The sequence below is a fragment of the Scatophagus argus genome, chromosome 3 (genome assembly GCF_020382885.2).
Source record: "Scatophagus argus isolate fScaArg1 chromosome 3, fScaArg1.pri, whole genome shotgun sequence".
NCBI lineage: Eukaryota > Metazoa > Chordata > Actinopteri > Scatophagidae > Scatophagus > Scatophagus argus.
Genome location: NC_058495.1, coordinates 5,393,196 through 5,414,835, shown reverse-complemented (window position 1 = coordinate 5,414,835; position 21,640 = coordinate 5,393,196). Strand labels below are relative to the sequence as shown.

Below are 21,640 nucleotides of genomic sequence, written 5' to 3'. Positions count from 1 at the left end.
GTGGAATTGCCACAATAGGTTATGTCACTGTGTGTTTTGCTTTTGTTTTGGCTTGCTTCAGATTGTGTACAGTTTGATGGGCCCAGAGCACACAACAGCACCTTGTGCATATCTCAATCTTTCACATAAACAGAATTAAAAGATTTCACTACATCCTCCTAAGCAGATCTCTTGTGCCATCTGTTTCTCATTCGTTGGTCAAGGTTTTAATATTTTGCACACTCATATTAAATGCTGTTTACACTTTTTTTTTTTTTTCCTTAAATAGGTTCCACATGAAGTTTGCTCACACTGGAAAATGTCACTACTGTTGCAAACTCAATTTCATTCAAATTCATTGCTCAATTTAATACACTTTTTTGTCTTTGAAAACTGACATGGGACCAAACGTGACCCAAATTACATATGACTGAAACTTACCACGGATATTGGGAAAGTTTTTGTTTTGTTACAAGGTAGGTGTGTGGATTTTTGCTCATGGTGCCATCAAAGGATCCACAATTTTGGACCTGATCCCAGGTTGGATCTCAGTTACTAGGAACAAGGTGGTCCAAATAACACCTGTGGGTCACAGCTTTGAAAAATTACAAAAATAGTAACAGGATCCCAAGATGATCTGGATCATAGCTCAACAGATTAGTCAAATAATTTATAATATGGAATATATAGAACAATATTGATAACTGCTTTACATCTTTTTAAACAAAAATGCCTGTCCTTTTTCTTCGCTGACGTTATAGTAACCTCTACTATTTGTTTGGGCTTTGAACAGTTACATGGCAACATAGCAACAACATAAGACATTTGTAAATGGAACCTTACATTCTGGGAACTTGCAATGGAAATGTTTTTGTTGTTGTTTATATAAACTAAATTATTAATTGATTGCTTGAGAAATTCTAGTAATAATTATTATTAATTTATCAATTATTTCAATTTGAGATGATAATCAGCAGATAAGACATTAATAAAAGTCTAATCTCACTGTCCTCACAGTCAACAGTTACATCTCAAAACCGAAGCAAATAAACCCAAAATATCTGCTTGCTTAGATACCAGAAGTAGGAAATATGCTTTGAATACACACTTGAATACACACTACACACTGAATACACTTGTGACTGTACATGGCTGACACACTGCAAAGTGACAGTATTCACACACATATTCAAATGTGCTGGCTGCACTGTTCATTATTCCACCAGAGCCAATGCTGTTACTGTTATCTTAAATGCTGTATCCCACACTACAGGTCACCTTGAGAAGGTCTCATCCAGAGAGTGGAACACTGTGTATGTGATCAATCAGGACAACTGCTCGGCTCTGAGGAACAAATCTGTCCTTAATGCTCAGGAGGAGAGCAGCCCTGCAACAGAAATAGGTCACATACTGAGCACCATACCTGGATTTTTGTAGTAAGAAAATTGGGGTTAACATTGAGGCAAGTCCAAGCTCAAAATGGTTTTTTTTTTCTTCTTGTGCAGAATGAAACAGTGTTTTGACAGCCACGGCTCAAATGCTGCTTGCTCAGCTGTACAAAGGATTCACACAAATCCAACGTCTGTTTACCCAACCGCTCTGTCATATTGAAATCAAACACAAAATGATGCCCAGACATCCAGGAGTTCTTTTTATGGAAAGAAACCAGTCACAAATGACTGCTCTCCTACAGCCCACAGCTGTGGCAGGCAGGTCTCAGACCAGCCATAGATGGGCACAGTTATGGTCGAATGGAAAAAAAAGAAGGTAATGGAAAATGTGAGCTCTAAGTCTCTGAACATTTGACTGCAGCTTTGCCCATCTCTGCTCAGACTGTCCTTATCACACACTGCCCTCCCCCACCCCCACTCCCCTGCAGCCCTTCTATAACCCATCTTTGTTGAGAGGGCCCTCACCCTCCTGTGAACTCTTAAACACAAAGCACAAGTGTGTGTTTTTGATCAGCAAGGCAAAAGAAGAAAGTGTGTTGTAGATACTGCAAATAACCACCATGTTCATGCTGCTGAGGGATTCTGTGGTTTGATTTTTCGCAATTATATATTCAATCTAAAATTCACAAGATCTTCAGGAAATACGTCAGAAGTGCTTTATTGTGCGGTGTGTAACATCTTTTGGCATCATCCTCTGTTGTGAGGAGGTTAGCTCCACATAAAAAGAAAAGGATGAAAAGCACTTGTGTTTCATCCCTTTATAACCATCTTTTGAGAGAAAGCATGAAGTGCTTAGAGAATTAACAGGGCCCTTGTTGTACGTTTCATGTTCATTGTAGAGCAGTTTCTCATTAAAGGGGAGTGTCTACAATGTATGTGAAGAGCAGCAGTGAAGTGTTAACATACAGAAACGGCCTTGGGGCTCAAATGGCCCTTTCTAACATGAATCCCTGTGATGCTCATTGTAACCCGCGGGGAATGTACATGCACACAGAGGTATAAGCATTAACACTGTGTGCACATGCAAATGCAAAACAGCCCTTTGGTGAACACACACATACTCACTCAAATGTAAATCATATGGGTGACAACCTCTCCCCTGCAGCGGGCAGGAAATAGGAAGACAGAGGTGTTCCTGCAAGCTAACCTTCCACTCTGTGTGCTCTGTTTTCCCCATTTTCCCCCCTTTAACCGCTCTCTCGCTGTCTCCAGATCACAAAGAGGGGGCAGACTGGAGGAAAGCAGTGCCCAGCTATACCCAGTCCAGCAGCACCATGGACTTCCGCACATGGAGCTCTCTCCCCCGCGATGACAGCCTGGAGCCCCTGCCCCTTAACTGGGAGATGGCTTACACTGAGACCGGCATGGTCTACTTCATCGAGTAAGTGAAAGACACAGCTTATGGGTCATGTGACCATTTAGTGCTCAAACAATTGGTCAGCCACCTAACTGATTAATATACACAGAAATTCATCTATATAAGAGCGATTTAATCTTAATTAATGGCTCACTATATGTCAGACAAGATGTTAGACAGTATATCTTTAAATTATAAATTTATATATTATAAATAATATCTCATATCTCATTGCCATCTATACTAAGGTTGTGCAGTTTCAACAGCAGATAGCCTGATAAAATTGTGCTTTAGCTGTGGTTTACATTCTGCTTAGGACAGGCATAGTAACAGATGAGTTTTTTGTTACTTACACCGTGCTAAAACTAATACACTGTAATAAATTCATTCATAAATACATTCCTGCAATAAATCCTACCTTCATGGAAGTTTTAATGTTTAGTAGCTGTTGGGACTGTTTTAGAGAGGTGTTTCAACTCTTTGGTCATTTTGGAGGCTGCAGTTTGCCTTGTTGAGCTGTATCGTATTACACAGAGAAGTAACACTGTTATTTAGCTTGCCCTCATATATAACTGGTGTGAACAAAATAATAGAAATATCTGTCAGTATAAGGTAATACAATTTGACTGCAGCTCGAAGTGCGCCTCTCTAAAACCATTTCAGCTAAAACTGAACATTCTAATCTTCATGAAGGTAGGATTTATTTGCTGGTAGCCTCTTAGCAATAAACTATCAATAACACATCAGTGAGCCACAACATTGCACTGGCTGAAAAGTTCTTCCATTACCATCAACATGTGAGTCCTAAATAACACTGACCTGCTGCACCAAATTCATGTTAGCACAGCAAAAACAATATTAATTTCTAGCTGAAAATAGTCCCCAACAAATGCAACTTAACCCAGTGTAATTATTTTTAGCAAATTAGTTAGCATGCTCTTGTACAATTTAAGCTATTTTTATTGTAAGCTGTTGTTTACAGTAGTAGTAGTTGTCAGTAGGTACCAATGGGGTTGAGGTTTTGATTAGAATGATCATAAGCCGTAACAGTTAGGTGAGGTTAGAGGTAAATATGATATTAGTTCTATCAGGTGTAGTACAATCTGTATGCTGGGTAACGATGATGTTGAAATTTAGGGCAAGCAATGACTTGATTGTTGTTACTTGTTGTTAATTATGTCATCTTACAACTGCAGTGAGGTATGTGACATCCAAGACTTGTTAAAAATTAAAGTGTTGTTTGAATATCTGATGTTGCACAGCATTGTATTAACTGCTATCATCCTTATGCATAATGAAACACAGATAAATGTTCCTGCCAGTATCTAATGAGCTCAACAGAAGGGTTAGGTTTGATCCTGGTTGTGTAATGATGGGTTTGTGATCTACAAGTCACACCTTCCCTCATCACTGAAAGATTAAAAAATGCCAGCTAAAAAACAAAACATTCACATACATGGGAAAGAAAGAGTGAACTGGGTACAGTATACACATACTAGTCCTCCACAGCAACAAACTTGAGTGACAAGGCTTCAGATGAATCTAGGCTCCACACTACATGAAGCTCAGAGCTTCTGGAAGCTATAGATACTCAAATTTATTCCCACTCCTATAGTCTGTTGGTTTCTTTACCCACATAAAGACATGCTGGGATCTGCGTTAAACCAATCCATACTTGGATTTAAGAGCAAAGTAAACAAATCTCTGTAGGAAGCCTATATGTGTAACAGTATGTGCATACATGCACACGTGTGGGTGTGCAAGCCTGTGTGTTTTAGTCATATTTGGCTGTAAGCCACTTGTCTCTGAAGATATCAGAAGACCATTGTGATTTTCCTCCTGATTACACACCCCAGTTGCTCAACACGTTTGAGGATAAACGAGTTTGTCGTGTTTCACATTCAGAGGGTTTTTTTCTCCCCTCTGAAAAGGACACCTAACCATGAACACGGTAAAGTGACAGCTCAATGTAAACCAGTGGATTAGATGTTTGTTGGTGAATCCACTTACCCATGTGCACGAGAGCACATCACAAAAGAGAAAATGGTTGCCGACAATGGTTGGCTATGTGTGCCACAGCAGCACTGTCTCTGCTGGCGCAGGTCTTTATTGCTGGTATTTACTGGCTGCTTTTTGCACTCCACAGTCACAATACCAAGACGACCACATGGCTGGACCCCCGCTTGGCAAAGAAGGCGAAGCCCCCTGAGAAGTGTGAGGATGGAGGTATGCAGACTGCACTACTCAGCTGGTCTACTCGAGCGTACAGTCATTCCATTAACTGCTGCACATGCGTTGACATTAGGGCATACCTCCATTGTGTATGCCCCAGATTAGATGATCCATCATTTCACACATTTTCACATATTTAATTAAATAATCAGCCAGAGTAAAATATGACTGCCTGACTTCTCTTTGAAATTACATGTCACCTAAGAGTAACCTGGGGCATCATAGTCACGTGGCCTAATTTTTCGGAAATGTAGGGCTGGCGGATACTTTGAGGAATTCCACACGTGCTTTTGTATCCCCAGGATGCTAATGTGGCCCTAAGTGCAAGCAGAGACAGAGAGCGGTCATGACTGAAAGAGTGGGACCCTTCCAGCCGGGTTTTAATGGATTTTTACAGGCGAACAAAAAGCTAGTTGGTGTGTTGCTTCTGAAAAGCAACTCCAAAGCTCTCTCTTGCGTGAAGAGCTCTTCTCTCTCTCTCTTTTCTTTCCCTATGCCTGATATGCTCATCAGGGCATGATGTACATTAGCCATTTCAGCCGGCCTGCATGTTGAAGACACAGAAATGTTCACTAAATTATTGTAGGATATTTTCATGGTTATTTTCTTTTGCTAAACATTCCAGTCAGGGGGAAGAGTTACTCTGGTAACTACGGATTGTACCTCACCACCATGTTGAATGGGTTGCAACTCCCAGATATCGTCTAGTAAATGTTGCACCTGCTCTTCCACTTCTTCATTCTGTTATCTGTATGTGTGCTCCACATTTGCATCCTTCAACAACACAATGGCATACTCTTTTCTTTTTGCAGAGTTACCTTACGGCTGGGAGGAAATTGACGATCCACAGTACGGCACATACTATGTTGAGTAAGTTTTATCGATTTATTGATATATGCAGTTTACCAAGCTGCCAGCATAAGCCATTATCAACTGCTGTTTTACACTTGTTCCTTGCAGATATGCACACACAAATATAACACACAAATGCATTTAACCAGAGGGATCAGAGCAAAGGTGCATATTACACCTTTTAGTGTACATTAGCACCGGACGGACATAAATCAATACGATCTAAAAATAAACAAAAGGATGTTGCATGTGGCTCATTTTGTTTATCTTGTGTGAGCAACACAGTTGAAGATTCTAAATGGGATTTTCCCATTGTTTATCAGTGGGTGGCAAAATGAAACTCTGTGGGAAACATTGCCTGTATGTGACCTGTATGTGAACACAACACTGGCTGTGCCCTTGCAGTGCCCTGTCAGTGTTTTTGCAATAAGTGAGTGTATAGAATGTGAGCCTGTATATATGTCTCTCCGTACTGTTTGTACATTTGTCCATGTGCAAAATGAGTTTTTATGTTCACCGCCGCAGCAGGAAGTCATTGAAACATGGCCATTGTAATAGCAGTAGAGAAGAGTGGGGAGATTTCTACTAGAATGCATGAAGGGAGGAGAGTCGGGCTGGAAGGAGAGGTAGCAATCTGTTGTGATGAAAAGAAAATGGGAATGCTCACGTCGTTTTATTGCTCAGCCTGCAGAAGGATCCCTTCTAGGTAGAAGTGGCACGAGAGAGAAACTCTCACTGTTTGGACAAGGAGAGTCAATGGAACTTGTAGCTGCCAGTGTTTTAGCTTGAAATGAGCTCCCTGTGAAACAATGGCTGTGGTTTTATGCCAGGGGGACAACAGGCTGTTTACCTTGTTGTAGAGGAACAGGATGTTGCTGGCAGTCGGGAGGTTCATTTCCCACAATATTAAATTGCTAAAAGCCATAGTAGTTTCCCCACACAAAGAGGAGGCAAGACAGTCTTTACTGTCTGTGTGCTGTGTTTATGAATGTATTTATAATGGCGCCACTATAGAATCCCTCTATTAGATAATCATGGTGCTTTATAGGGAAAGAGCATACATAATTAATTGAGGAAAATGGTGCAGTAAGCTCAATAAGTCAGAGGTTTATGTGCGTGTGTGTGTGTGTTTGTGTGTGTGTTTGGAAGTTTCTTCTCTAAAATCTCTTCATGTTGCAGCCACATCAACCAGAAAACCCAGTTTGAGAACCCAGTCCTGGAGGCCAAAAAGAAGCTGAGCCAGGAGACGGCTGCGATTCATCAAGCTGCAGCAACATCCTCCCAAGGTAAGAGCTGCGCTGTTGAACATGTTCCCCTCCTCAACTTCCTGTCTATTTAGATTGTCAAGAGACAAAACAAAAACCTCCAGCATGTCATAGCTAAGGGAGTTGAGTAAAGGACACACAGAATTAGACTTTGCACACGCAGAAACCTGCAACTACCACATTGCAGGTCCACCTCACCGGACAGTGACCTTATAAAGGTCATTGTCTATAGGCTTTGATGTCTCTTTCAGGTTTATAAGACATGCAAAAACATGTATAACTACATTATTCTTACTTCACCAGCTTTCTGGTTTACTTAACTTAGTCATTGTCTGCCACCACTAGAAATTCTAGTTAGACTGAATGATCTAAAATGATGAGTCTCCAGCTGTCTACTTCTATTATGAATGATATTCAAGAACTACAGAAATAGTTTGCTTTTTTTAGTTGTGTACATTTTTCCCTGAGTTCCGTTGCTGTATTCGCTGTAATTGCTCAGGACATCAGCATCAGCTTACTGTCTTATACATAATTGTATAGTTAGTTATATAATTAGTAATTAATTGTATAGTTAGTTATATAATTGTATATAGTTATATAGTTAACTGCTTTGGGTTAGGCTCTGTACAGTGGGCCTTTTCACCTCAGTTATTGTGATGTGATAAATATGTTTTCTGAAAACACAAAACAGCCATCATTTCATTCAAGGTCACCAGAAAGTGTCAACCTTCAGTTAGCCTCAAACAACAATAGATTGTTAAAATGAGCCTTTTCTTCCCTCTTCCCCTCATATAATACAAGTTTTTGTCAGCACTGCAGTAACATTCAGTTCTTTAGGTTGACAAGCCATTTTTCTCCTGCAATAAACAATATGAATTAAGTATGTTTTCATTACAATGGATAATAGATTACAGCGCTGCAGCGGTGGAGACAGGCTTGTAGCCCTGGCAGGGTTTCAGGGAGTGAGAGAGGGCAGACAGGGGAGGAGGCCGGCTTTCAGCGGCACACGTGGGAACAGCTGGTGGTACAGCACGTCAGAGAGACCAAGCAAAATCAGACATTTCTCTGTTCAGGTGTGTGAGGACTGAGGAAACCGCCACCTTACCCCTGATTACTGATTACACAACTGAGTGAGCTGCCAGACAGTTGCTATGATGAAACCAAAGCATCATCAGATGACGGTTACACCTCAGGCTAGGATTCAAATGTTTATAGCTTTGCAACATTCCCAAGGATTTTTTAAGAAAACTCAAATAAGATGCATACAAATACCCCTATGAATTAATCAGTATTTGTTAAAAAGTTCAATTAACTATTTAAATCTTTCTTATTCTTATCACAGTAACGATTTGTTATAATCTATCTATTGAATATTAGCAATGTTGAGGCCCTTTGAATATGAGGTGTTTTTACAGCTAAACCAGCAAAGGTTTTTGTCAGCTAGCCAACATACCAGGCATAGGGCCCACATGTGTTCAGTGTCTACTTTGCTCCGATTGGTTGAGCACAGTGTATGCTTGGTACTTTCCCTGTTAGTCAACTCTTGGCCTTGCAATGACAGTCATTTTTAAATTCTGTTGTTCAAGGTGCATCTTTGTAAACAGCAGCTGCTGTTGATCCATTGATGTAGTTTGAAAGATGTCTTCCCAATTATGCTAAATAGCGTCACTGGAGATTTACACACAGTTGAGTCACACAAAATCAAAAACCATGGTTTTTTGATGCGGTGGATTCGATGTTTTTGTCTGCCTTTGGCTTTCAAACTCTGCCTACAAACACTGGCACAGAGACCTTCCTTGGACTCTCCCACACAAGCACAGGCTCGCACACGTTACACTCATTTCCTCCCTGCGCATCATTTTCCCTCCATTACATCTGTCTGTTTCTTCACACACAAACGTGCAGGGAAATGTTTATTTCAGCTCTCAGTGGGGGGAAGAGCAAAAAACATTCCGTGTTGAGTTTATCAAGCAATTTGAATGTGATTATGTAAATGAGCTTTGCTTGATCCATGCGACAGTGTGGACATCTGGAGTCCACGCTCAGTGCGATAAGTTACAGTCATTCACACCCACTCATGTCTGCGGCGGATATTTATGTCTGCTGAACCACCGAATAGTATGAAAGTGCCTGCATTTAAATTCCCCACACATACCCCCAAAAGTTATAGAGTGTTTTTAAAACTGAAGGAAATGAGAGGGAAAATGGCCAGTTGTTACCCTCCAGCCAAACTAGAAAGCCATGTTGTGATTCTGACAAGCATATATGGAAATGGACAATTTGTAATTGGAATTCTTGTAATTGGAATTCACTGGCCAGTCATCATGTCCAACAGAGATTAAAGAGGTGGAATGAAACTTCAGATTTGCATACACAGAGCAGTTTTCGGGTGAGGAATACAGATATATTGATGCACTCTTAAAAAAAACACCACCAAAAATCAAGTAAAAGAGGCAAGTGTAAATTCAAGGGTGCTTTTACTTCATGTTAAACTGCTTACCTTAAAGGCTGATGATAAGCTGTTATTTTCTTCACTGTTAACAAACATCATAAAAAGACCAAAAGCAGCAACATCCGTTCTCCTTCTGGATCATAGACATCAGTTCAGAAACAATTAAAAACACATAAGTAAGTCACAACATTGCACTGGGTGATGTGATGTTCCTTTGTTACCATGAATACACACTCTGTAGTTTGAGTCAGTTCCACATACCCAAATATTCATTGGTGCAATAATTGTGGCTGAAAATAGTCCCAAACAAATGCAATTTTTACTACAGAGACCAGCTGCGTTAGTCTCTTTTATAAATGAAACAATGACTTGCATATTTACATCATCTGTAGGAATGAATGAGCTTGGGGGGATAGATTAGATTGCTGGTGGGGAAAACACATTGACAGGAGGTGTAATGCAAAATTAAACAAGAAACAACTAAACTAAACAAACAACTAAACTAAACCCGAAAACCTTGACAAATTCCACTACTTTTTTTTCTTTTTTTAAATCTATTAGATTGTTGATTTCGTGTTCTGTCAAAACCATTTAAACGCAGTGGATACTCTTGGACATTTTATGTAGTATATATAAATAATAATAATAATAATATAAAACAGATCTGATAACTAATATTACTTTGTTCACTGCATATTTTTCATTTGGGTGATTTTGCTGCAGATCATTCAACTTTAAATATAAAAAAACCTGACAGCTTCTTTTAAAAACTGACAGATTATTTTCTAACTGTACACTGGTACTTCTTGCATCCCAGAGACAGACTGCCACTTCACATTTTCTCAATATACAGCACAGTCACTAAGGTGTGCATCATTTGTCACCGCCTGCCCTCAGTTTTCTTACTTTTCAGTTGGAGCTATAATGTGGCCCAGGCCAGAGACCATCAGGCAGCAAGGAAAAAAAATGGTGTCCATGATCTAAAGTGCTGATACCACAGTAATGCCAGATAGGGACGCTGCTCAGTTTAATGCAGTGTGACCCTGACAGTTGGTTATCTAGTGTATTGCGTATGCCACAGCAAAGCTGCTGGTCCATATTGATGTTGCCACTGACCTTAAGTTGTTCCTTACTCAAGTTATAAAAAGTCTACACTGACAAACCTCCTTTTTTTGAGTCCCTGACTCCAGTATGAAGGGGATAAGAGAGGACATTGTGCTAAATTGGATACTGTCAGGGACGTTATATCACCGTTCTACTCTGCAGTTTTGTAATCTGAGGAAGCACTTAACAGTTAACAAGTAAATTGGCCCATAAATCTGACTTTATATGTTATTTTATCTGTCTGTTTACGCTCCTTTCTCATCAGGGCTCTACGGAAAAGTCTCTGTTGATAGCTAAATCTAGTTTAGGCATGTACACCATGCCTGTTAATTAGAAATGAGGAATTACAGTGTTGATCCACAGCACGTAATGCATATAATTGATGTTCAATGTAGACATGGATGGGTTTTGCTGTCTTTCAAGCGTATGAATTTGAATATGAATTTACTAGCCAGTGTTGCCACATTTGACTTCGAGCTCTGTTTGGAGATTTTGCTCATTTGAGGAAAATGACAGCTTGTCATTCGGGCTTTCTCTCTAAAGCACACACCCTTCCCCGTCCGCTTTTTCCACACGTGCACTTTGTTTGCAGGTAAGGGAGGTGTGTCAGGCTTCACTGCAGACCCCAGCCAACTGAAAGGTGAGATGTATCACACAGCACTGAAAAAAGGCTCCCAGGGATTTGGATTCACCATCATCGGAGGTGACCGCACAGATGAGTTTCTGCAAGTGAAAAATGTACTCGGCGATGGCCCTGCTGCCCACGACAACAAGATGGCATCTGGTGAGCAAAGCCTCTGCAGATGTATACACACTGTTTCAAGAGTCACCACACAAGTGGACAAGATAGAGGGGGTATTCCTGTTCAGATGAAGACTAAAATCTCATTTAGCTGGCTGGAAAATCTGTGCATTTGTAACTGTGATGTTACAGTGTGCTGCATCCATTCGTCTGGAGGTGTTAATTTTAATTTTACTTTTTTTGTCATGTTCACTTAACCTAACATTATCCCCTGAGTTTAACAAGGAAATAACAACAACCCTTAACATTTACATAGTTTCATTATGCTGGATATGAAGCTTTTTTTTCATTTTTGTTAGCACTGTTGCCTCATAGCAAGAGGGGTCCAGGTTCGAATCCCGGTCTGGGCCCTTCTATGTGGAGTTTGCATGTTCTCCCTGTGCCTGCATGGGTTTTTTCCGGGTACTCCGGCTTCCTCCCACAATCCCATAAACATGCACATTAGGTTAATTGGCTGCTCTACATTGCCCCTAGGTGTGTGCGTGTGTGATTGTCTGTCTTTGTGTGTCAGCCCTGCAATTCAGTGGCGACCAGTCCAGGGTGAACCCCGCCTCTCGTCCTGACGGATACACGATATAGAAAATGAGTGGATAGATAGATAGATCTTGCCATTGCCTTGCAGCTGTCTACATAAACCAACAGTTTGTGAGCTCTGTGTACATGTATGTGTATGCGTATGTGTGTATGTGTATGTGTGTGTGTGTATGTGTGTGTGTGTGTGCACGTAGGCACGTGTGATGGTTGCAATGGCGGAAAGTGACAGAAATCTCCACCTGTTTCCCTCTCTATGGTTTAGTTGTGGCAGAAAGTGCTGTTTAGGTCTGTTTAACAATGAAGAGAGTGAATACAGGAATAAAGTAGGGATGAATGGTAGAGGGATGCTGTCAGAATGAAAATATGAGAGGGCAGTAAAGAGGACAGGGACATTTTAGAGACAAGATCCATTCGAAAATGGAAGGTGCTTTCCATAAAGTATAGAGAAGTAAATGCTGGAAGAGAAGCTTCCCCTGTCACTCATTTTCTTTTCTCTGTGTGTTTTAGGTGATGTCATTGTTGAGATTAATGGGATGTGTGTGCTGGGGAAAACCCATCCAGAGGTGGTGCAGATGTTCCAGTCCATTCCAATCAATCAGTATGTGGACATGGTTCTTTGCCGTGGGTACCCGCTTCCTCCAGATGTGGATCTAGATAGTGATGACCCTCTTCCACCGCCTCCTCTACCACCGACCACTGAGCCCCAGCAGGCCCTGCATGGTGGAGAGGTGGTGACAGCGGTGCCCCTTATCAACGGACAACCGCTTCTCGTGAAAGGGGATGTCCTCCACGGCTCCTCTCAGGAGCTCCACTACGTCACGATGGATGCCAGTGGCCGACCAGTCGTGGCAGCCATGCCCAATGGGAGGCAGGGGGAGCGCGGAGAGGTGGCTGCTGCGATGCTGCAACCAGAACTGGTGAGCGTGCCACTGGTCAAGGGGCCTGGAGGATTCGGGTTCGCCATAGCTGATTGCCCACTGGGCCAGAAGGTAAAAATGATCCTGGATGCCCAGTGGTGTCGTGGCCTGCAGAAAGGAGATGTCATCAAGGAGATTAACAGAGAAAATGTCCAAACACTGAGCCATGCCCAAGTGGTGGATATTCTCAAGGACTTACCAGTGGGAAGTGAGGTCAACGTGCTAGTGCTACGAGGAGGTAAGAAAGAAGAGTACATCTCTGTACTTGTCTGTCGGTGTATCTGCCTGTCTTACCACCATCCGTCTCTCGTTCTGCCTCTTTAAGTATCTATTTATCTAGCAGACTGAATGGTTGTATATCCATGTGATTCTATCACCCTTTATTCTCATGCGTTATTGCTGTATCCTGTGTGATATGATTTGCTGTTGCTGTCAATACGCTTTCAACAGTGCCCATGGGAAGTGAGGTCAGCGTGCTGATACTGACAGGAGGTGAGGTGGTGTTGTGGCTGGTTGGGGGGCATTGACTGACCACACACTGTTGTTCTGTGAAAGCCTGGGTGATGCCACTCTGCCTGTGGCCTGCAGAAGGTCACCACAATAGACATTGCTGCCTTTTGAAGCCAAATAGATCCACCTGCATTTCCAAAGCGCTTGCATGCAGTGGTCAGACTCAATCCAACTGAGCCCTATTTCTTGTAATCTCATGTGACTTTTTTACAAACTGTACATCTGGAGCATTTCTGAAACATTTCTTCTGTGTCTCTCCGCTCAGCCAGCCTCTGTTTATGATGACTCCTATCGAGGCATAATGCAGTCTGCTACAAGTCTGAAAGCAGGAATTACATAAGTGTAGGGATGTTCTTGATTTCAGGGAGAGAGGGAGGAGGGCAGGCACCCTTCAAATGTCTCCTACATCATCTTCATCCGCCGTAGGGATTCGCTGCATAAGTCGATGAACCCGGAATTGGCTTTGATCATCAGCAGAGCGTAGGCGATTTCTGCATGCCTCTACATCCATGGCCCCTTAAAAAGCCATGGCTAAATGTCTATAGAGGGAAGGTCCCCAGGGGTCTCCTCCCCATAGCTGCGCCCCAACCCTCCTCTTTTATCTCCCGCAAACACACACTGCTCACCCTCACTGCTGTGCCACCATCACCACACCCTACTCCACTGAAGCACTGCATGACCTCACAGACAAAGCTGGATTCAACCTCACCCCGTCTGCACAGGCCTGAAGAGCTAATGCCAGCTCTAACCTATTAGACAATGGCGTTTGGCTTGGAAGAGCATCACTCTGTGTGTGTGTGTGTGTGTGAGACAGAGAGAGAGAGAGAGAGAGAGAGAGAGAGAGAACGAGAGAGTGGTGGGCATCACTGAATGGAGAAAAAACATGAAGAATGGAAAGGAAAGAGTGGTGTTTCAGGAGTTTGTATAGCACTCTTGTCTTATTTCGTGTCTTTGGTGGCTCTGATGCAGGACTGGGGATTTTGCAATGAAGCAGAAAAATGCTGCTGTGTCTCCCGTTTCATATCAGGCTCCATTAACCCCTCATCAAGCCAAGTGTTGGTCCAGCCCCATAGGGCTGTAGGCTCCAGAGGAGTGTTTGTTAATCCAGTTTATGCTCGGAGTTGAGGGTAGGGGAGGAGAGGAGGAGGCTGCAAGAGATGATCTGTAGGGAACAGTCTGAGCGCTTGAGATGGAACGTGTGGGTGTACTGTACAGCGAACAGAGAGAGGGAAGAGAATTATCGGTCATTGAATTATATGCATGAATCTCTAATGACCTCACTCACTTACTTAGCCTTGCAGTGGGCTTATTTGTAGTCAGCACTCCAGCACATGTACTACCTTTATATTCCTTATGTATCTTTATTCACACATGGATGTATATTCCCTAATGGAACATTCTTTAGTGAGTACACTTCTTGAGTTTAGAGCAGCTTACTGTTTTATTTTTATGCTAACTGCTGTGGTTTCACAGTTAGAGAGACAGTGCCATCTGGTGGATGCTGGTTCAGTGATTGCCGTTGTTACAGATCATGTCTGCTTTTCTTACCATATTCCTGTTGTCTATCTGTGTCTCTCTCTATAGGTCAAACATCTCCTGTGAAGAGTCTAAAGCCTGTGAGTAAAAAAACATCTTTTCCCTTTTCTTCACTATTGTTTCCCCATGGAGATTTATCCCACAATTTAATTTCAAAGCATTTTGTCCTTCAGCTTAACCAGTAAGCCTGTGTTGCATCGAATTAAATGATAGCAATAAATTTAAATATTGATTATGTTTCTGGGCGCCTTCTTTTGTTTGCTGAAAAACGGTCTTAATTACTTCCTTTCAGTATTTGTATTCTTAGGGCTATTGTCAGGGGATTGCAATGGTAATGAAGCATGGATGAGCCTCTTTAGATATGGTGGTATTATTATTACAACAGTTTTAGATAAAGAAGTTGCCCTTTCTGCCTGAATGGGCCTGTCACAGCCGCTAGGAAATCTTTAGTTTTTCCCATGGACGTTATATGACATTCAAATCCCATTGCTTAGCCTTCAAAACACTCAGGGGAATGTAAAGTGAAACCATTCAGTTTATAAAGATAGATAGATAGATATATGTTATCCAATTAAAGCCTAAAATTTAAATTGTAATTATATAGCAAATAATGATATTTAAAGCAATATGTGATGTTGAAGATACATGTATTTCAATTCAGAGACAGGAAATGACAGCCAGCACAGAGACTTTGGACATTACAACGGACTCAGCCCCGCAGGCCCTGCCTTACCACTCCAACACAAGCACCCTACGCTCTGCTGACTCCCCCAAACGAGATGCCACAGAGATGTACCTGAAGTCCAAAGCCCTGCTGGAGAGCAGACGTAAGTGCAGACCAACATGGCGTCATTTACTCTCAGAAGTTGCTCAGTAACCTTAGGTCCAGTTCATTAATGAGTTTTACTCATCCACAGAGCCTCACACCAAAGACATTGATGTTTTTCTAAAGAGAGACATTGAAACAGGCTTTGGCTTCCGTGTTCTGGGAGGAGAAGGTCCGCAACAGCCAGTAAGTATATGTAACACTCGTTTTAATCTCTATTATGGTGATTATACAAATAAAGCTGTCGATGTGGAACTCTCTTTGCAAGCTTTGAAGGTCAGAGGTACAGGTTTTGCGAGCTTTAATAATTATCTGAATTTCTATTTCTTCAGAGTACACTTCACTCCATTATTCTAACCCTCTATCAGAATGTCTTTCCCCAGGTGTATATTGGGGCCATTGTGCCCAGTGGAGCTGCCGAGAAGGACGGTCGTCTGAGAGCAGGAGATGAGCTTATTGGCATCGATGGTGTGATGGTGAAAGGTCGTTCGCACAAGCAGGTGCTGGATCTGATGACAAACGCTGCCCGCAATGGTCAAGTTATGTTGACTGTACGGAGGAAGGTCATCTACAGAGGTGTGTAACAAGCAGAAGAACAACTGACACAACTTAAATATTTCATTTGCATCTACTGAAGTAATAATCTGACACTTTCATATTGATAAATGGAAGCAATGTCCTGCTGTCTCTTGATAAATTGATTGAGACATCTTAAAGTGTGTCATGATCATGAAACCCAAATGTCTCATAGGGCTTTTAAAAGAAAAATTCTTTTACACACAGGAAATGATGCTATTTATATTTTGACAGAGACAACAGCAGTTTGATGGTTAAAAACAGGCAACAATTTCAAGTGACTGAGAAAACAACACCACTCAGCTAGTATGCGCCCTGCACAGAATGTAAACATCCACACTGTGAAGATAATACTGCTCCACTTTGTTTATAATATTCACTTACAAGACACTGCTTCTTTGCTTTTGTTTGCATATTTCTTGTACATGAACACAAAGAAACTCTAGATAGTTGTGTAAAAACCCTCAGGAATGAACTCGCCCACGCACGCAAATACAAAGTTGCACCAAATCTGTATCTTTTCAGAAGCGACGGAGGAAGAGGCTCAGGAAATGACTCCAGTGCTGGTGAATGGTTCTCCCAAGCTACCTCGCCTACCGATGCCCAGCGCTCTGGACCACGAGTCTTTTGACATCACACTCCACCGTAAAGACACTGAAGGCTTTGGTTTTGTCATCCTCACTTCCAAGAGTAAACCACCGTATGGAGGTGAGAGTTCAGCATTCTGTTGTTAAAGATTTTACTCTTAAAGTTTTAAGATCAGCACTTATTGTTGATTTGCACAAGGAAAAAAATTGCTGCAGTACATACATGTCAACAACAATGAGAGAAAGACATATTGATTCCTAGTTTTCTGCGTGGTGATGAATTGTACATGACAATATTATAGTTTGATGCAGATGGGCATAAGCCAGACAGCCATACATGGGTTTGAAAAGTGTGAGCGTCAATAAAAAAAGATTCACTTTTGCTAGCTGCTGTGTAAAGGTGTAAGAAGAGAAGGTGTATCATTATGTTGACTTCCCAGATATATTTCAAAGTTTTCATAATGGTTACTCCTTCTGGACCAAAATGTCTCTTTTCTCTTCATATCTGTAATTTCAGTTATACCACACAAAATTGGCCGAATCATTGAGGGCAGCCCCACCGACCGCTGTGGCCTGCTGCATGTCGGAGATCGTATCTCAGCGGTCAACGGGCGCTCCATCATCGAGCTCTCTCACAATGACATTGTGCAGCTTATCAAGGACGCTGGCAATGTTGTCACCCTCACTGTGGTTCCTGAGGATGGTAAGTGCCCTCATCTTCATTATCAGTTCAGTCCAATATGATTTTTAGCCTTTATTGTCAGCAAGGGGGAAATTAGTTTTCAGCCAGGTAATCAAAGTAATCAACCATGCACATAATAAGATATGAATATTTTAGTATCAGTATAAAGAATTCAGTTCTAAATTGAGCTTTTCCAAATATGAAAAAGGGGACTCCTTTTGCTCTGAAAAGGTTTAATGAATTAATATAAATCAAATGAGGTCTTTGTATCAGTGTAGGGGCAGTTCATTTAGAAGGATATCGAAGTCTGATGACAATGCTTATAATTTTTGGAGGCTACATTTTCTTTAGTTTGTTAAAGAGAATTGAATGTTATACCTTTTGTAACTTAAAATGAAACTTGTTGTAGCAGGATTCTGTATACTGTACGGGCAGTACACTGATTGCTGTATTATCAAAATGTATTTTAGAATACAAGGGCCCTCCATCTGGAGCCAGTTCAGCTAAACAGAGTCCAGCCCTGCAGCACAGAGCCATGGGTCAAAGGTCAGCACAGCAGGATGAACGGTAAGAATCTACGCTCACAATAAAACGAAAATACAAAAAACAGAAAGTCACCAATGGAAATGGTCATTTGAAACTATTCAGTGCATAGCTGCTCTGTAGAAGTTAACTCTCTTGCACCAAAGTGTACCTTTACAAATATGTCATACACAGTAATGCTGGGAAAATTACTGTGCTGCTTTTATTGTGTTTCTTCTGCCTAAACTGGAATGGCCAACTCCACCTTTACTGCTCATGCTCTGACTTACTGCTCCCACCTCTACTCAGGGCCTGAGGAGAGTATACACAGAAGCAGATACAAAACGCAACAAGCAAGCAAGCAAACTCCTCTAAAATTGAAAATAAATCATGTTATGGTGCTATTAATACAATGATGCTGCTACCTACAAATTATCTTTAAACTAAAAAATACAGTTTACAAACATGATAGTATGTGTGTGTGTGTGTGTTTGTGAAAAAGAGAGAGAGGGTGGATTGCTCTTGGCCAAAGAAAATTCCTTTTTGCTGTGTGTGTAATACAGACTACAGTGTAGAGCATATGTTCAATGCAGCATACAAATTCAAACATGCAAGTGTGAAAAAGCAGCAGTGAAAGAGCTCTCTCATTTAGCGTCCAGCATTAAATTAGATTTTGAGTTTTACATAATGGCCCTCTGTGTTTGTGGCCTGCAGCATGCTGTTTACAGCATGTAATACTGAAGAAATACATCTGCTATTTGTTTTAGTTATAATCTTGATGTGGAGGAGAAAAGGGAGGGAGTCAACTGGTCTGACAACAAAACTCTCCCACTGAGTGAGCAGGGAACACTGTGTGTGACAGGACCCAACCAGGTAAAAATAATCGTCTTATTCCTTCCACTAAATCTTGTCTTAGCAACTATCTGAAGGGCACAAGTTTTTACATTGACCTTGGCTGTATGGAGATATTATATACTAATCTTTGTGTGTGTGTGTGTGTGTGTGTGTGCGAATGTTCCTGCATGTCTTGGTGTCTCTCTATTTGAGTGTATAAATGACTGAGTGTGTTTTTTTACACCCTGCAGGGTTGCCTGACAGTGGAGTTAGAAAGGGGTCCCAGGGGTTTTGGCTTTAGTCTGCGAGGGGGAACAGAGTACAACATGGGCCTGTACATTCTGAGACTGGCTGAGGATGGTCCTGCTCAGCTGGACGGAAGGATCCATGTGAGTGCATTTTTATTTTCTACATTTAAACAGATTCTCCATAGCAACTCTGAACTGTGAAAGCCTGTTTTATTGTACTTACTGTTGGAATGAAGTGAACAAAACTGAAGTTAGAGTTGAAGTTAGAGAGACAACCTTGATCTTTGAGTTGCCCCTCTGTGCTAACTCAAAATGTCTAAAGCAGAACTACGATTACCTAGAGACTGTTTTACTGTTCTTTTGCTATTCTTACAAGCTACTAATCTAAGGTCATTATCCCAAATGGTTATTGAATGTGTTCAATCTATTTAATTGAAATTCGCATATGAGAGTACAAGATATTTTGTGTGTGCAGTTGAGTTGAGAGAAAGTTCACAGAATTTTTCCAAATCAGAATTGTGGTGGGGCTTCAAGAAAAGACAATGGAACAACAAAGCCAGCGTGATTCATTCTGTCTGGACAGTGAATATCCACACGAAGCATCAAGGCAATTTAGCCAGTAGTGCTGAGATGTCTCGTGCGGAACCAAGGTTTTGGTCACACGAACTAAGTAACCGACAGACAGACAGACAGACAGACATGGCCATCCACAGGGCCTTCACAGCTAACACAAAATATCTATATCAAGAAATATCTTGGAAAAAAACCCTGATATTTGCGTAAATAAAAGTCATTGTTGTGAAGCTCATTAGGTTACACTCAGCATTGTTAGATACAGTTTGGTGTGCTATTATATAGACCATTACACCGCTGAAATCTAATTTTGCACATTTGCCAGTTTATGAAGGAGAAGAGAGGTAAATCAGAAAAAATGCAATTTCTGTTTCTGTTCTGCTGTGTGCTGAATGCACCAGAGATTAAATTAATGAATTGTGTTTCAACAACTGCCAGCTACAGTGTTTAGAGTATAATGCAGTAGATGCTTTCAGCTACTACAGTATGTGTTTGCACTTTTTTTCTCATTTAGCAGTAGCTCAAGCGCTAGATCTATCTTTCTGTCTATTTTTCTATTTTTATACCCATCCATCATCCACCCATCCATGTCAGCAAGCATTCATCCATCTTGTGTCCTTAAGTATGACACTGACCATTTCCAGGAAGGTCATGCTGTAATCGACCCTGTACTTTTTCTGTCTATGGAAGAGGTTTGGCAAAATTAGAATTTCCCCATAGGGATCAAATTAACACTTTATAAATATTAGGGTATTAGGAGAAGGTGGTGGTGCAGGGAACAGAATAGGAGCTCCTAGAGGGAATCAATCTTAGACTTGCCAGACTTTGCTCTCTGGGCATGACTTTGCCTATCCAAGGGTGGAGAGGAAAGTCAACACTGATTAGATCCTCACAGACTGACATGTTTACATACTTTATCCTGAGTTATTTTGTCATCTCCAATAATAGATGGTACCTCTAGGTTATTACAAGGCGAGTTTGTGATTCTTTGATTATGCGCGTTTATGTCTAAGCTAACGGCTTCTGTGTTTGAGCTAAAGCGTGCGTGCATGCACTGCGGAGTATGCAAAGTTTTGAGAGGTGTGTTTCTATTTAATAATTGCATTTTCTGAATTGTTGACAGGTGGGAGATGAGATAGTCGAGATTAACGGGGAGCCGGCGCGCGGCATTTCTCATACACGCGCTATTGAACTGATCCAGGCTGGAGGAAACAAAGTGGTACTGCTGCTACGACCTGGGGCAGGCCTGGCTCAAGATGGCAGTAAGTACAGTCTCCATACAATGATGATTTTACCTTACGGAGACTAATTTGTGCTTTCCTTTGTTTCAGTCAGTGTTTGATATGAATTGCTTTTGTGCCTGGAAAGTTATTGCTCAATTCAAACTGACTTTCGTACAATGTGTAGAGTCGCCAGTTTAGCACTTACATGACTAAATGACATTTAAAACGTGTGTTTAGATAAATGTAAATGACATATAATTGTGTTTTTCCTCTGAGAAATATTTTCTGTGTTTTCATTTCATAAAGTGCTTAAAAGGAATAGCTTTGGAAATATGCTCATTCACTTTCTATGTTATGTCATCTTTGTTTAATCCCAACAAAACCAATGTGCAACCAACCAATGTCACAGGGGTTATTTTCTTGACAATTTCTACTCTTGCTGGCTGCCTCACACACATTTTAAAATTGGTTTGGATTTTAAAACAATTTTCCTTTAAGTTTTACAGCATATTTAAGTATTAACCACAGGCTGTTTGTTTAAGGTTTATGATAAAACATTTACACATTTACAAGAGAAAA

General features: G+C 41.2%; 1 protein-coding gene across 4 annotated transcripts in view; it reads left to right on the top strand.

The window, feature by feature from the left end:
- LOC124055765 (membrane-associated guanylate kinase, WW and PDZ domain-containing protein 3) overlaps positions 1 to 21,640 on the top strand; it is a 117,811-nt gene that overhangs the window by 90,953 nt on the left and 5,218 nt on the right. For 3 of the 4 annotated variants that reach the window (XM_046382896.1, XM_046382881.1, XM_046382904.1), the window contains exons 5-21: positions 2,643 to 2,811; positions 4,934 to 5,013; positions 5,832 to 5,889; positions 7,051 to 7,157; positions 11,285 to 11,476; positions 12,535 to 13,182; positions 13,395 to 13,436; positions 15,039 to 15,070; positions 15,652 to 15,817; positions 15,908 to 16,002; positions 16,185 to 16,392; positions 16,918 to 17,100; positions 17,497 to 17,682; positions 18,132 to 18,228; positions 18,951 to 19,056; positions 19,269 to 19,406; positions 20,962 to 21,100. In XM_046382896.1, the coding sequence (XP_046238852.1) occupies positions 2,643 to 2,811; positions 4,934 to 5,013; positions 5,832 to 5,889; positions 7,051 to 7,157; positions 11,285 to 11,476; positions 12,535 to 13,182; positions 13,395 to 13,436; positions 15,039 to 15,070; positions 15,652 to 15,817; positions 15,908 to 16,002; positions 16,185 to 16,392; positions 16,918 to 17,100; positions 17,497 to 17,682; positions 18,132 to 18,228; positions 18,951 to 19,056; positions 19,269 to 19,406; positions 20,962 to 21,100 (2,646 nt within the window). The remainder of the gene's footprint in view (positions 1 to 2,642; positions 2,812 to 4,933; positions 5,014 to 5,831; positions 5,890 to 7,050; positions 7,158 to 11,284; positions 11,477 to 12,534; positions 13,183 to 13,394; positions 13,437 to 15,038; positions 15,071 to 15,651; positions 15,818 to 15,907; positions 16,003 to 16,184; positions 16,393 to 16,917; positions 17,101 to 17,496; positions 17,683 to 18,131; positions 18,229 to 18,950; positions 19,057 to 19,268; positions 19,407 to 20,961; positions 21,101 to 21,640) is intronic. The other variant, XM_046382888.1, reaches the window with a different exon arrangement.